The sequence below is a fragment of the Cydia pomonella genome, chromosome 15 (assembly GCF_033807575.1).
Source record: "Cydia pomonella isolate Wapato2018A chromosome 15, ilCydPomo1, whole genome shotgun sequence".
NCBI lineage: Eukaryota > Metazoa > Arthropoda > Insecta > Lepidoptera > Tortricidae > Cydia > Cydia pomonella.
The window spans coordinates 14,244,423-14,262,172 of record NC_084717.1 but is presented as its reverse complement, the minus strand read 5'-3'; the positions used below and the strand labels follow the sequence as shown (position 1 = coordinate 14,262,172).

Here is a 17,750-nt window from a genome sequence, read left to right as displayed (position 1 = left end):
AAACTACTAACTCAGTGTCGACGTGCAGGTACAAATATGGGTCTTAACAAAAACTAAGTTTCGCATCCCAAAGTAAAGGGGAGGGTATAACTACATAACTTTAAAAGGCGGGTAGGAACGTTACCTGCCAACTCGTAATGGAGGGAGACGTGTGGTATAATGGGGCACATCTGGGACGTAATGGAATATCATTATTGGCGTAAGGTGGGGATCAAAAGTGTGTTACAGGAGCGGAACTAGACGCCTCACCCTTTATTGCCTTAGACAATTCCGCGTCTCGTATGTGTAAAGGTAAACGGCGCTATTTTTGGACTTTTTCAATAATTTGCATATTCAATATTGTTACAAGGTAAATTGAGTCATTTGAACTACTTATTTCTCTTGTAATAGTTACATTTTGGACTGATTCTTATATTAGGACTGCGTTTGAACTATTTGTGTACAATTTGAATGTCCTGTAGACTGAATAAATTAGGTTTATTGGTGGGCTGAATATGGATGTGGGTTAAGTATTTGAGGCACGTGTTTGATTGGCTAAATTAATTTTACCAGCCTATATGTAATTCAAAATTTTAGCCTCAATTCATGGCTACATTTCGAGCACGAGCTCATTGGAATTATAGGGGACCTTGCCCCCCCCCCCCCCCTTAATGCGCACACTCATAGAGAAATAAGTAAGCTTAGAGTACTCCATAAATAGATAAAAACCTATTTAACAAAATAAACTGTATAAAGTTTTATGCTTAATAAGTATTCAGTTTTATGCAAGTTATTAATAATATATTTTACTATACCTCCTATACAACTTATTATTATCTTCCTTATTTTTCTATATGGAGTGAGCACTGTAAGCTTTCTTAATTTCTCTATGGCACAGTGCATGGGCGCTTAGCATTCACCCGATACCTCAACATAAAAAACTAAATTTCCCTCTAAAACCTAATTGACAGTAGTTACTATACTACCTTACTACTCACCATATCATAAAGGTCAAAGTTTTTAATTATTCAATAATGCAAAAACTGCAAAATACTTTACAAGTAAAACGGGAGGAATCACGAAAAAAAGGTGAAAATTATCAAAGAAGAAGTCAGTTTTAACATTTAGCGCAGGCGAAATCGCGGGCAGAGGCATAAAACGTAAAAAGCTTCTTATGTAGAAACAAACTAGTGTCAAAAACCCTAGTAAAAAGCAACCGTAAACTTGTTTAATATTATGCACGTCTCAAACTCATCAAACAAAAGATAGTGGGACAAGTTCTGGAAATTTCCCGCTAAAGACTGTGAAGAGTCTTTAAATCCCTAACGGCCCGCAGAACACATCACACTAACAGTAAATTATACAAGGCTTAGCTCGGTCAAGGTCATTTCAGATTTTTAAACGCTTTCGGTTAGCATAAATCTTCTTTGGGACTGAAAAACAAGTATACTTTTGTAAAGCATTATAAGTGACTAAGAGGGTGAAGTTTAGTTGGAGGATTTAACAACTGGAGACGCCTTGTCAGTAATTTTCTGTACAAACCAATCTGTCGATTTTTGCGGGGGAGGGGCACTTCAAATGTACGAGTATGTCAGATAAACGTCAGTCCATACAATACATAAGTATGATCATTGGCCGAGGTTTTCGACAGAGGGGTAAGCTCTTAAAGGAGACTGCATTTGTTAAATCTTCCAAGGGGTGAAGTATTAACAAATGGTTTCACTTCTTAGTATTTTTTCATTCCCTTAGTAAAATAGTTTTGTTCAGATCGTTTGGAACACGTCGCCCGCTTAATAATTTCTGCTGCTGACTATAAATCTGGTTAGTACAATAAATTCCTATCATCGTTGACATTTTCTAGCACCTTCATCATGATTATTCGCTTTTGCTAGTCCCATTTATTTACGGTGGGCGGTTCTTACCTCTATGTCGCCTACTCTATGTATTCATGTTTATTTGAATATCACATTGGGTAATTGTTATGAGACCAGTACCCTTATTATAAATATATGATATATATCTAGGTATCTCTTACACGACTGTTCATCTAAATTTCTCTGCCACACTAACGTACTAACACTAAGTATAATCTACGTACTGCGGCGCGGCTTAACTCCAACGTAATATGGTGGCGCCATCTTGCGGACTGGGGATTAGATTCCAAAGAGTTTTCCATCGCAGCTAAGTGAAATCTGGTGCACTCGCTGGCACCTCGACGACTTGGCACGGTTGTAAACAACAATAAGGCTTAGTTAGCTCTTAGTAGATTGTTATAGTTTGGCCAAAGATCGCTGTTGCTGGAGCATAATATATTACTATTATTATTATTCAAAATAAGTAGGTATTATTATACGAATTTTGCCAGCCAGTACTCAGTACACCATAAATAACTGACATAAGGTCAAGGTCGTACACGTAAGGTATATTACAGAGATAAATCAGGTAAAATTTTGGACAAGAGCTGGTGGAGTGAAAAAAGTATACCTGATATGCGCTCAACTCCAATATTTTTATAGCACGCTCTACAATCGTGATTATAGTGTTTATTTTCCGGGCTAAACCCAAATCTGGAATAACACCCCGAATATTTCAATGTATAAATTGTCGGACTAACTTCTTGGTTCTCGTAAAAACCTGTCAAAACTTTATGAAAGTCCAAGTACTGCCGAAGCACTTACAAATTATGAATTCTTTAACGAGATTTTTGCTCGTCTTTTACAGTTTGGCAGTAACTTTTGTTCATTAATGCAGAATAAAAGAACAGTTGTCTCCCTAGTTAATGAACCAACTGTGTCTGTTTTGTCGTTTGTTTTGTAAGATATTTAAAGAATAAAAATTTAATATACAGCAACATCAAAATCCAGTAAAATCAATTCAGAAAACAGTAGATACATGGGTTTTCACTTAAGTATGTGATTTCTTTATCATGTTAATCTTAAGGTAATTACGCCCGTAGAGGTGAAATTATTATTCCGTGGGACCTCAGTACAGTGGGAATTACAGAATGGGCACCTACAATATTTTTATTTTGGGGATACATTCAAACTAAATTCGGTCACATGGTTCATCATATTGAAAAGGGTATAGGAGCCACTGATGTAGCTTATTTTAAACCCATGAGCACAGAGCCGACTGTACCAAAAGTGCATAGCACTAGCCATCAATATTTGATAAGAAACACATCTAGCCTCGCCGCTGTTTTCATAATTTAAGTTTAAACTTAATATTCTTATATAATAGTGAGTGAGATAGTTCGGCGTGGAAGCCGTTTAGCGGTGAGTCCTAATCTCTCGAGTGGGGTCAACGGCCGGCTGAGCACATTAATTCAATTAAAGAACAGTCTCATTATTTTCGCTTGCGGCGCTCACTTTTTCTTAATTTTGCGGTTGGAGGAAGTCAAATGTATTCGAATTTTAAAGGTACTCTGTCGGTTACTTTTAGTTATCTGAACTTATTCTGCGACGCGAATCTTTAATTATTTATCTTTAACATAATTATTGTTATCTACTTAATTTTTTACTAAATAAAAGGCAACATAACCAGCAATTTAAACATTTTAAACTTGATACGCCTGGAATAGATAAAATCCCTAGTCATAGTCTCTGACTACCTAAGTACACCTAAGTACACCTAAGTATAGACGTAGCATAACCTCGGGCTTAAAACTATGCAGTCACTATTATTTTATTCTGTAGCTAAATTACACAGCGCTCTAGAAATTGACATATTTTCTGATTCCGTGCATCACGATCATCATTACGAATAAGTAGTTATTCGGACTGGAAATAAAAATCATTATCAATATTAATAGACAAAAAAAAGCGGCTAAGTGCGAGTCGGACTCGCCCATGAAGGGTTCCGTACCATTTATATAGTACCGTACCTAAGTATGGGGAACCCCCAAAATTTATTGGTTTTTTTTTCTATTTTTGTGTGAAAATCTTAATGCGGTTTATATAGAATACATCTACTTACCAAGTTTGAACAGTATAGTTCTTATAGTTTCGGAAAAAAGTGGCTGTGACATAAACGGACAGACAGACGGACATGACGAATCTACATATAAGGGTTCCGTTTTTTGCCATTTGGCTACGGAACCCTAATAGCGTCACGCATAAAGTAGTGCAAACCTTAAGTCGTATATTCAACAGCCGCAGTAACTGGGTTATTAAGTATATGTATACATTTTATTGTATGCGTATGCTTAACTCGTTCGCGTCTTTATACTAATACTAATTACAAGACATAACACACTAAACAAAGCACCTACACAATATGGGTAAAACAGACTGCCCCATGTGCAGAGCGTGCATGGAAGAAGAGGAAACAACAAAACACATTCTCCTAGACTGCAAGCAGGTAGAAGGAGCAAATACCTAGGGACTCTGTGCACACTAAAGGAGGCAGTTAGCAACCTGAAAGCCTTGCTAGGCTTCGTGGAGGAGGTAGGGTGGTTAGAGTAGCGCTACCTGGATTTCACGCAAAATAGGCACAATGGTCGATTTGCGGAAAATGCCCAGAAGCACTAACAAACTAACCCTCAATTCCCTCAAATCATTCTCCTCGAACAATTCAAACAAAGTTATTACTAGTATCCAGGGACAAATGCGCACCCATGAATCCCCGAACATGCTCGCAATTAAATCCAGCAAAGACCGCTTTAAAAGAGTTATTGGGCTCTTGGCTCTAAAGTTGCAGTCATTTGTTAGTTTTGTTACTAGCTGCATACCGTAGCATTTGTGCATCTGCATTGTTGCACATAGTTCTTGTATTTTTTTAGGATGCGAATTCGGTTCAGGTATCTAAAATGGCTAGTTCGTATTATAAAATGTTCATGTTCTTAATATGGTCATGGTTCTTGTACTTAAACTGTCAAAAAATATTGTAATCTAAAACTTGATAATAATGACAAATTACGTTAATAATGGCTTTTTCTTACGTTTACGTAATATGAAAATAAAAAACAGTTTTAATTAAGGCTGTTTTTTACAGGTTTTACCGGTTGTTTGTTGTAGCAAACCAAAATATATTGATCGAAGTTTCTAAATATACCGTACGTTTACATGCATTTTAATGACTCCTAACAGTGTTCTGATTCACAGAATTAAAAATAATGCGGCCACACGGCAGAGCGGATAAAAATGAACAAAATACACTGTTTCATGCTTTATAAAGTGCATTTGAATACTACGATAAGTAATTCAACAGAACAGAACAAAACTATAGCTCTCATATACTAACTATTAACTAGAGATCCCATATAAGGATAAGTTCGCCTTTGTTGTATTTAATTTACTCTGTAACTGTGTTTCTTGGGTTTTAATTTTCTATGTACAATAAAGAATATACATACATACTATAGCTCTACTATTTAACAGAGGCTTGTTCACGGGTCTAACGGGCTTGTAGCAAAAAAAAACTCGAAAATTATATAAGATACGTGGATACGTGTAATGCTTAACGGGAGATTCTATAAGTCCGTCAGGCCCTTGAACAGTTGATAAGCAGTTATTATGATAGTTGAAGCTGCTTTCTATGCTAATTGAGTAAAAATGTAAATATTTAAACTAGCAGCTCACCATATAAGAAAATTTACAGTCAACTTTGAATCAATGTTATTAGAAAATATAATTGAAGTTATTTTGTTTTAATATCGAAGAAAACAAAAGCAACCCTGTTCCATTTAATCATGAATATTTGGGAGACCGAGCTTTGCTCGAAAAACATATAAAAACTCAGCTGCAATCTACTATTAAATCAACACTTCTTTACACACCGCCTGAAATAAGTAGTAGGCTTATAAGTAAGTATATACAGAGCTAAATTATGTTATGATTTACCCACTCCACACATGAATTTAAACAATGTGAATCCCACAGACAGTTTCCTTATCACTTGTCCTGAATGAGGCTTTGACTAAGCCAGGTCCTGCCAGACCGCTCAGTACTCAGTTGTCCCAAGTTTACTCGTTGTGTTGGATTTTCGACGGTTTAACGTTTTGCCGGATTTCATGTCCGTCCTAATATAGATACAGGGATGGAAACTTACTGTTCTTGAAATAACTACCAATAAAGCTAGCAGCGATATTCAATGGTTATGGCGAAATGGTTATTCGCAATAAATAATATAGTCAAAATCACATCTCCAATTTAACCACTTAAAACGACACACCATTAAGAAAATCTCCCCGGCTTATCCTAAAACATCCAAACCTAACCGACTCTCGAAACACAAAAGCACTCCATAACGATTTAGAAACAATACCCCGCCAAAGCCTTTCGGAATCCCGAAATCCTTAGAAAGAAACGCCATTACAACCGCAGCCCCGACAATTGTCGAATATTCACCAAAAATAGCCGAAAATTTATTTAAATCTGGAATCTACGCTTAGCGCCAACGCCCGGTGGTAATTAAAAATGTAAGTACTCTTTCACTTTTCTCGATTTAATCCTCCCTTGGAAAGAGCCGGGATAGTTCAGGCAGATTTACAGAGGTCAGAGGGAGGGAATCCTAAAAATGCGACATTTTCCGTTTGTGTTTAAATTCTATTTCCGTATGCTTTGTGTTTTTCTGTGCCGGCGTGGATAGAGTGTTTAAGTATACGACCCTTTAATAGTCCGGGATAAAAAAAAGTCTAATTTTTAAGAATTATTGAGGCTAAACCTCTTTTTGAATTGTTTCTATGATCACTTACTTTATTAGTAGGGAACTGGTAAACTATTGCGTAATGAATTAAATCAATTTAAATAGATCAAATTTTAACAAGCATTTTCTGAGAAATAATTTAAAACCGCGAGACTAGTTTAGCAGTCCCATTAGGAAACGGACAACCGATTCCAGAAAACTACCACGTCCATGTTCCAAGAGAGGAAAATGGTGATATTTTTGCCACAATCATTATTTTTATTGCAATTTTTCCATTCATTTACCACTTAATTTTTTCTCTCATCCTTTCCCCAAATCATTTCTAACCTTTCGTATATTTTCCTATAATTTTTTTTTTCAATAGCGTACTTTCCTGATCGGTTTTCTAACCATTATCATTTGTGTATCGTGTTCATCAATATCGTACAATTAACGCTCCTCCTAGCTTTGCTCGTCGTCGCACTATATGCTGTCAGATGACACTCATTCGTGCTTAAACAAATGAAATATAGTGGGAAATTATGCTGATTATTAGAAATCCTGTCAGGAAAATAAGCTATTGGAAAATAAATAAAACGGGACAATAAGACATGCTTTCGGAAAAAGAAGCTATTGAGAAAAAATAAAGTGGTAAAATATGCGATTGGCAGAAATCGCAACTTGGAAAAAAATGATTTCCCGGAAATAGTAGAACCACCCCAAGAGAGATTACACAACGAAAATACTAAAAAGGTTAACAGTTTAAACTGCGCTAGTGTCTTTCAGAACGGTAATTCTACTTTAAGGAGCCTTGTATTTAAATTGAAAATGTACTTGGACAGTTTTGACCGCCGCAGACTTAATGTCCTTTAAAACAGGCGACAGTCTGAGCTTCGATTTAGATAAACGAGAATTGCAGGCGAGGGTTAATGATTTTAGATAATCCAGTTATTAAAGAAATATAGGTACGTTTATTTAAGCTATTTTAAGGCTTACATTTATGTATGTAGTTCAAACGTATTATGTACTTTAATGTGATGTTTTGCTTCATTCGTTTCAAATACACACTCCATGGTTCTTTACCGCGTTTGATGGCTGCTTAATTTCGTTTGGCATTTTAAAGAAGGAGATGGAACACGAATCTTTTAACAAATGCGGTCATATATTGCTGGCATCAAAGCAACAAAATATAAATAAAAAGCTAACATTTATGTAAGTATCTTGGACTATCAGAACAATAAGAAATACACGAAAGAGTTGTTCAGTTTAAAATCGTCGTTCAGATTTTGTCTCCACTATTATTATATGAGAAAGTCAGTCTAACTAAGCCAACTCTGCAGTGACAAAGGGAAGAACAGGGGGCCTACCGAGAAAACTGAAGTTCCTCAATTGCGGGCATTTTTCTCTGTCAATCTAATTACGTCTTAGTGAGAGTAAAAGAGAACGATCGCCGCAATTTGCGAATTTCGGTTTTCGCGGTAGGCGCCCAGGTATCACTCTAAACGTCATATATTCATAGACGTACGCCGTTTATGGTGACATTCCGCACTCTGATACTGTAGAATCTGCGCAGGCTTAGCTTGGCCCAATTCAAGTATCATTATCTGTATCGTTTTCTAATATATAACGTAATTACTTACCTTTCCTTAGTAAAACTATATTTATACAAAAAATACATACTGTGGCGGCAAAATATCCGGTAGTTACTTCCGTAAAAGATGGTATCTTAATGCACGAATTATGTTTAGCGTACCATAACTACTTTCCTATTCAATTCATTCATTAATTGAAGGTTCAGAATAGAGTAATTTTTACGCAATCTCATCGCGGTGTCAAGACGATCGGGTAGGTTGGGGAGGTAACGAACAGGTTAACATAAGTATAAAATAGTCAACCGAAATAAAATAAGAAACAAATGATTTTCAACCGAAAAAAAGGACTTTCGTAACTGATACGGACTGTGGTTGATATACAACAAACTGTGTCAAAATATCTTCAATAATGTTAATATCCAGAGAGGAAAATAAGGACTACGTTTGTATGAAAAGGTGATTTCGCGCGATTTCCACTTTCGTCTTAAGAGGGAAGAATACCACGTGATCCATACAAAAAGAGAAAACGTTTTTCCACTTCTAAATATTTTTTAGTATGTTATTGACACAATGAAAAAGTAGGTTTATAATAGGTTTTCCTTTTTTTTTCAAAATTTGCAGAACAAAAAAATATTAAAAAAAGCGAAACCTATAAATCTAGAATATATTATGCTAAAGCGATCGATATCAAAACCCAAGTAATTTGTTAAGATTTAGTTTGTGGAAACGTTTTCTCAAAAGAGAAAAATTACCGTTATTTCGCTAGGATCGCAAAGCTATTCTTCCCTCTTAAACAAGCACGGCTGCATTATTTTATATAAGAATTTTAGTTGCTATACAGTAACTGCAAACTAATTTTTTTAATTTTAATTATAAGTACTTAACCGACCTTCACACTCACTTGTTAAATGAGTGCCGAAAGTAGGTATTCCGCAATTAAATCACCACGGTTCACGCAATATCGTAACTTGTGTTATAAAATGTTCAAGTAATCTGATGTATGATATCGTTCTACACATCAACGGTAATCGTAATATGATGTGTGCAATATGAATAAGGCTGGCCATTCATAAACCTTTCATGTGTGTTGGTTTAAACCTTGGTTATGCTGTATATAGAGCAGAAAAAAATGCAAAACGATGACTAAAACTTGATCGGATCCTTATCATACTCAGGCACGAGGTTAATGCTCCTTCTTTAATGGAGTTACTCTACACATGCCCAGAGTATGAGGACAAACAAGCTATATCTGGTTGACCAGAAATTCCTGTGAAATTCACATTAATTCAGAACTAAATGCTCAGTAACAAAGCTCAAACTTTTCAAAAGAAATAAAGTCGTCACTTTTATTTGAAGATAAGAGTATTGGAGTGTTCGTTGTTGTCACATCCAGTTGCACAAAACCTCAGCATTATTCAAAAATACTCGATTTCCTTTTGGATTCGTGTGGACTTGTAGAGGACCGACGTGTCTTTGATCTGTTCAACTCAATGATGATTTTCCGCCTGGTAGTCACTGCAGTAAGATAACACTACCTATATCAGTGAATTAGTAGCCGCATCCCTTTAATGGTTGATACGTTGAACCACTTTTGAATCCTGCATATAATCGTACCGGACACTGATATTCTATTTTACCTTTAAAAGGAAACTTACTAGAATTCATAGGGGGCCATTTGTCACACACAACATACAAGCGAATTCGACGTAAAAATCGGAGAAGGAAATGCTTCAGCGGTACCTATAGAACATTTGTTCCAGCTACTGCAATATTCGAAGTCAGAACTTATGATTTTTATAGCTCCAGGGGGAACACAGTAAGTAGGCTACCTAGGCGTTCCACTTGGCAGCAGTACCCAGTATTGCCTGCGTCAATTTTTACGATCTGCTGTATCACTGTAGTTTCTTAGCCGCATTATGACGATTCTTATTTCTTTTCTATTTTTGTACTTTCGCAGTATTTTCATAAAATAAATTTATAAGCATACTTTGCTGTGTATGTACACAAAAATTGGGCCTTTCATTTCTTTTGTCAAATAATGGTTGAAATATTATAATTAACTGTTCGTTTTGCAATTTAACTGCTGGGCAGATAAGGACTGGTATGTAGGTACTATATTAAATCCGATAAATCAGAGAAAAACCTTTTTTTGAACATTATGTCAGTGCCTAACATCAACCCGAACCGCCGTACTCAAAATGTTAGAGAATACCATCCAAAACTTGAAATTCCTAATCTACAGGCTGTGAGCACTTGACAAAGTATTTTTACGCATTGCGCATTTGTTTCTCATTGTTTTCCTCTTTTGCGACCCGAAAGAAATCGTACTAACTTCCACACAAGTAATAAATTACGTCGCTAACACGGACGAGGGTTGCCTGGACTTGGTAACAGTTGGTTATACTTGACAACATTCAGCTGTACTTGGCGGCGTTGAGTTGGCAATGCTCCTAGGCACTGCAACCCCAGGAGTACTTAAGAATATCAAGTTTATAGAGGCTTAGATAGTTTTATGTCCTCCACGATGTCTTGTAGCATACATCTTCGTGTACAAAACTTTAAATTCCAATGGCATATCTAATTAGATTATCCATAGTGCATTGGCTTCTTGTCGTTTTTATTAGGTAAACTCTTTAGGATATATACCAAATTCATACATATTGCGAGCTCATAAACTCCTTCATGCTAACGAGGTCTTCAATATAATATTTCATCGTTGTAGACTCGAAAAAGTCATCTTCCTCAAAACTCAACTCAATTAAAAGGCCCAATTAAGGTATATAGACTTTTTTCACGGCCGTAGCCTCTTTTTTTCTTAATGTCTTCATAATGAAGTTAGTACCAATTTTCCATTACGTAAAAAGCTCCACCTAACTGCCTTTAATCCCGAGGTAGAAAGACAATAAATTAGGTAAGCTAAGACACGCGAGGCTAGGAGGGTGCTTATAGACTAAAAGACTTGGCAGCGTTCCTCCCCAAGCTTCATTTACGGCCTCATGAGCCCGTAATAGAATTATCAAGCTTGTAAGTCTTGTGAAACTATAGGGTTCTTAAGAGTTCCCGTTTTTAGGTAGCTTATTCAATACTTGGTTGTTTTTTTTTAAAGAACGGTTACACTGTCAGTTCCGATATCGGATGTCGGATGATCTTTGGAGAAAAACTGAAGCTAGAAAATGCCCTATGGCATCATGTACTTTTATTTTTGTATTAACGATTTCTTTTCAACAACAAACAATAATTAAGTTTATAAAAAATGTAATGAAGGTACTTTTAGCGTTCTAAGGTTTTAAGTCGTATTTTTGCTAAACATCGTTATTACCGTTTTAGGTAAGTAAATGTGTTCCTAATACGGAGTTTTGAGTTAAACGTTTAATTAATAGGTATTTAGGTATCTATGAAACGTTATTGTGATTTGGTTTAACAATAAATCAAGTAAAACAATAAATCTTACTGTTACAGGCAAGCAACCCTCCCGTTTTGTAACCAAAGGTCTCGTTAGCAGTTAAATGATACGATATCATTAAATATATAGCGCTATAAAGGAAAGCTATTGTTCTACCCTGTAAGCATTGTCAAATATTGCCCATCGCTGGGTTTTAACGGGCCGATGAAAGTCGGGCAGTTAATGTTAGCGTAGAAAGTGCTGACGCTTTTAACACAGTTTATACATAAAAAACGTTTGATGTCTGAAATATATTTATAAACTTAATATAAACATGTTTAAATAGCTCGTCAATCCTCGTGAAGCTGTGTAGTTAACGATTTGTCTTGTACTAAATATTTGTTAATGTACAAAACGGTGAGAATTTAATTTTGGTTAACAAAAACGCATTGTTTTCAAATAAGTAGGTAATTTTTTTTAATACCACGTCGGTGGCAAACGAGCATACGGCCTGCCTGATGGTCGGCAGTCACCCTTGCCTATGGACGCCTGCAACTTCAGAGATGTTACATGCGCGTTGCCGACCCTTTAAAACCCTGTACACCCTTTTTTGAAGAACCCCATACTGTATACCCTCGGGAAAACCTCGGCAACCACAGCAGGAGCTAATATAACAATGTTATGTTAACTAAAAGTAAACAGGAGAAGATAAACTGTTTTATTGTTCATTAAAATTTCAACAGAATTTGCTAATTGAAGTTAAATAGTAGCGTTAATTTATTCGCGGTTATGAATAGGTATAATGTTTGGCAAGGACTATTTACTCATGTTCAACTCCAATTAAAGTGCGTAAAAAAACGCAAATTGTTAAATGGCTAATGTTTTTTTACAGTTACGCAATCTGTTTTAAGTATTTTCTTAATAAGAACGCCGATTTTTTTTAACAACGCTGTAAATTACAAGAATTTTACGCCCGACGCGTCTCTATCAATCGTTCGACTCCTTTCAGCTACTATTTTACACCCGACGTGAAAACAAATTCGAACGCGTCCAATCGATTTTCGACTTAGTGGCCTCAGTATTCGCCGACACAGAATTACGTAGAAAATACACAGAATAAGGTTAGGACTGGTGTCGACTTACCTGGCCAGCATGGAGGACGTCCAAAAATATGGTAAAAACACTAATAAAAAGCACGGCGCGCGACATTATTGCGGCCGCGGGGAGCGTTCCGTTGCCAAACTGCCGACTGGCGTTTAAGTCTGACGCGAGAAACCTGCGTACTAACGACGGTACAGCACCATGCCGTAGCCGTACCTAGCGTCGTATAGATCGACCCTCTGGGAGTGAGAGGGACGGGGCACGTGCGCCCGGAGAGGGAAAGAGACGCACGTGGGAGGATAACGCACGCGCACTGCCGCTCGCGTAAGCACTATACCCGAATGTTGTCTTCGTCTGGCTTTGTCCGGATTTCCCAATGATGATGCATCAGTTTTTGACAAGCAATGCGAATTTCGAGTGTGATAGAGTACCTACACGGCACGGACAAATTGATAGCGACGTGTTAACTCAATTCTCACTGCCCACTAACTGCACGACAGCAGACAGAATGATATTTTTGAGTGGGAGTGCGAGTGGGAGCACGTATGTGCAAATTAAATGCAATGAGTCACCCTGAATCACATTAGGGGAAAAATTAAATGATTGGTAACGGAGTACGAAATGAAACATTGTCTTGCTAACAATTTGAGGGGTTAATTTTAAAGTAATGCTATTATGAAGTTGATTTCCTGACAACATGAAAAATAATATAAGTACGGTCTCTCAGTTTATAACGCTAGTCAGCGGTTAAGCAAATCTAGTACCTATGTACCTAACATCAACAAACAGAAACCAAGTTTGCCCAAACGGAACAATAGGAATGCTTAGTTCAGGCTGAATCAGCATATTGAAATCAGACAACTTCGAGATGCCGTTTCCAACATATGCACAATTGCACATACAGGGGCGACTATCGTCCGCCTGTCTCATCTTAGCATTTTCCCGGTTAAATCCTAAAGGAGCCTGGGTTCCGATTCCAAGATTTTTTTAGGAATACCAGTCCTTCTGTTAGAAGTAACTATAGTAATTTCTAATTTAGCACGTATTCATTCTAATATCACAAATTCAAAAGTTTTTCAACCAAGCTAACGATGAGTTCTTAAGCAGTTATCACACTGGATGCGATGCGCACGTCGCTGTGAGCGGGATGTCGCTATAACACGTGCATAGCGTTGTTTCGCTCAAACATCGGAGCGACGTGCGAATCGCATTCAGCGTGATAACCGCCTTAATCATAAGAGACGGTTCGAAGTACGACTGTGCCGTCGAAAAGTTTCCAAAATAGCGAAATGTCCGCTTGGAATAATTTTGGGATTCTTCTTCTCATATTTGTATGGAAATCGAGATTTTACAAACTGAAAGCTTAAATAAAAAAATATATCTATTTGCTCGAATATGGTAACAAGGCATTATTAACAAATTCTAAACTAAAAATAATATATTACAATTAAAATGTCAAACGACTGCATAATAAATAATGGGGAAAATAATAACCTAAATAACTACAAAAATTACACTTTCACTATTGTCTAAATTTCACATGTCAAATACTCCTTAACGCTATAAAAACATTTGCCTAGCATAATTTCGTTTTAAATGAAGTATTATTTTCTAACTTTATGTATTCTGGCAGACTATTGTAAAGGACTATACACATGTTCTAGCTCCATCGCTTCTGAATTTTAAATGCCCGGTCGGAGTCCACTGAATTTTCCCATAACAGTAACCGTAGTTCAAGAATGAGGAGACGTAACCATGATATGCTATTAGAGCCGCATAAACTGACACCGTTTGCCTTAGTTCTTTGAGCGCAAAGATAAATCGGTTTAGTTTTTTGCAAACTTGATCAACATGAATTTTCCAATTTAAATGAGTATCGATATTGAAAGCCACGTAACCCTATCGACCATCTCAATTATTAAATTATCATATTTGATTTGTATAGGCAATGGATTTGAATTATAAGTACAGAAATTCATGGTTTGAGTTTTTGTTATATTAATGTTAAGATTGTTCATTTCTAACCATTGAATCGCATCTGCTAACGTATTGTTCGCTATTGATTCAAGAGTGGTATGATTCCTGCTATCGCCTTTTATTATAAAAGTAGTGTCATCAGCGAAGATAATGCCATCTTGTTTTATGGACTTTGGGAAATCATTAATTGCGATTAAGAATAGCAGTGGTCCGAGAATGCTTCCTTGAGGAACACCGGTTTTGTTCATCGATACAGCGGATCTATATTTTTTCTTTAAAAGTGTGGTATCATTTAAATTCTATTATTTTTTATAATTTCCGTGTATTGCTTCCTTTGTTTCCTGTGAAATTTTACTGAAATTTTGGAAACTTTCCGCAACTTGCATGTCATTAGTTGGAATTAGCCAATCCAATTCATATTCAAAATGTCACTCACTCGCTCATCATCACTGTCCTCACTGTGAATATCATGGAAAATTTAATATTGTTGCGAAAAAACCGGCCAAGTGCGAGTCGGACTCGCACAGGAAGGGTTCCGTACCATTATCTATAAAGAGCGTACTCCCATCTTAAATTCCGGCAACGCACTTACAACCCCTCTGGTGTTGCAGGTGTCCATAGGCAGCGGTAATCGCTTACTATCAGGTGATTTGCCTCCTCTAACATAAAAAAAACGGTCACCCATCCAAGTACTGACCCCACCCGATGTTGCTTAACTTCGGTGATTGGATGAGAACCTCGAGATTGGAAAGAAATATTTATTTTTTAATTTGTTTAGTATTTGTTGTTATAGCGGCAACAGAAATACATAATCTGTAGAAATTTCAACTGGGTAACTATCACGGTTCATGAGATACAGCCTGGTGACAGACAGACGGACGAAAGGACGGACGAGCGGACGAACGGACAGCGGAGTCGTAGTAATAGGGTCCCGTTTAACCCTTTGGGTACGGAACCCTAAAAATATGATATTGTCACACTTTTTCATTATAAATGACATGCAGAACCAGCTTGGCTCGACTCTAATAAAATCAAACAGCCCTGAACTACAGAGCCATTAGATCCAACGTCGCAAACCAAATATGCTCTAAAATAATTCGTCCACCGCCACTCCAACGCATACGTTAGAGTTGGTGTTGGTTTTGGCACTGCATGCACTTGATGCGTGCCATATATCCTGCGGCTTGGAGCCACAACCACAGGCTTTCATGGGACGTCATCTCTTTATGTATGTAACCATTATTACTTATTTACGTTTACGAGATATGCCGCATATCAAAAAACATGTCGATACCTACATTCTATTATGTTAATTTATTAATAATTATTGCGGAATACAAAATAGAAGACATGGCGTCATCATCATCATTTTCTTCAAGGCAACCAATAGGTTAGGTTAGATTAGAACAAAGGCTCGAGATTAAAACAAAATTGTAAAAATTCTCGTGTTAAATTCGCGCGATCTTTTGCGAACCAGTAACGTATATAATATAGGTACATAAGTATTCTACAATGTTATACTATGCAAAAGGATTACCAGATTTCACCATTTATATCGTCAAAGTTCATTTAAATTCGATTTTAAAATGTCGATTACAAGTAAGTACCTAAGTAAAATTATACCTTATACCTAACTCCCTCAACAATTTACCTATAATAACACCAATGACTAAAACATAAGACAATTTAGATTTGCATCCGAATTCCCAAAATCCCCGTTCGATCTTTGATCTCCAAACTTGGCCTTTGATTTTAACGTGTCACCATTCTGAAACTGCAACCATTTTAATGACAAATCCAAAGACAACCTCTTATCTGGCGCAATTTAAAATGTACTTTGCTGAAATCGAATTAAAGTTCAAATTACAACGCAAAAAGAAGTATGAAATCGAGGAAGTGAAGAGCGAGTCGTGCACTTTCATTGCTTCCCAAGTGCAGGCGAATTTTACCATCAATAACCAGTATAACACTGTTCTCCGGTTCCATAACAACTGCCTGTACCGGGAGAGCTACGTATACTGGATAACGAGTATCAGGACCGCCTAGGGAAAACCGAGCCAAATCCTTCGAGACGCTCAGAGGGGAAGCGAACCCTTATTTTATTTCCTCGCAAATTTATTTGTTATGTAAATACACGCGCCCCAAGATTGTATGTAGCAAAGAATATGATAAAAATAAAATTATGCAAACAAATATGTCACGATGATAACATTCTGCCGTGAATTTTTTTTAGAGGAATACAAAATATGAAGCGATAAGTTTTGAACTTAAAAATATGTACATTCATTTTATAAGCATTTTATAAACTTAAAAATATGTATATTATTCATTATTGATGCAATTAGCTGCCACTTCATTCTATTACAAAATAAAAAATAAATTGTTTTAGTTTAACGACTTTCAACTCCCAATATCCCCTTCTTCAAATGGGGACGAACCCTTTTTTTAATTAAGAAATTTTCATCCTCTGTTTCAATCAACGTAAGTTTAAGAAGGCCTCTTGTCCAAAAGACACGTCTTAGTAAATATTAAAAACATTGCTGCTTCTTCATTAACGACCACCTGCATCATCAGTAAGTTCAACTGAGCCACAGCCGTTCAAGAGTCAAAGCAAAAACGAGGGTCTTGTTTTTCAAAATTGGTTTTATTATCATACTTACTTTAAAGCTCAGGTAAAGTACACTTGCTTTCTGACAAATGGGTTGATTTCAACTGACTCACCAAAAAAATAATTTATGAGTTAAAGCACTTATAGCACAGAAAGTATCTTACTCAAGATCAATGAAAACTAATAATTTTCTATGGAAAAATGCATAGTAATAGTAAGGCGCTTTGAATGCAAACAGTCAATATCGAATGTCATTAAATGGACTCATCGTTTCCCTGAACTCTTCAAAGGTTAGGCGTATACCAAGTACTCGGTTACATATATCTATATTTCCTGAGTCACACTCCATCAATTCAAAAACACCCCTCGCATGACGTCACCGTTATGGAAATTTCTGGAACGTACGCTGTCTGGCCGAGCATCGGACGAGGGTTTAATACTGCGGTATCGACGCGAGTGCAACGCGGTGCCTTTGGAACAAATGTTG

At 36.6% G+C, this 17,750-nt stretch overlaps 1 protein-coding gene across 3 annotated transcripts in view; it reads right to left on the bottom strand.

Moving 5' to 3' along the window:
• Positions 1 to 12,877, bottom strand: part of LOC133525956 (amyloid-beta-like protein) — a 220,440-nt gene extending 207,563 nt beyond the window's left edge. For 2 of the 3 annotated variants that reach the window (XM_061862396.1, XM_061862397.1), the window contains exon 1: positions 12,721 to 12,874. In XM_061862396.1, the coding sequence (XP_061718380.1) occupies positions 12,721 to 12,786 (66 nt within the window). In that variant the 5' untranslated portion in view covers positions 12,787 to 12,874. Of the gene's footprint in view, positions 1 to 12,720 lie in introns of all 3 variants that reach the window. The other variant, XM_061862398.1, reaches the window with a different exon arrangement.
• Positions 12,878 to 17,750: the final 4,873 nt, after the last annotated feature.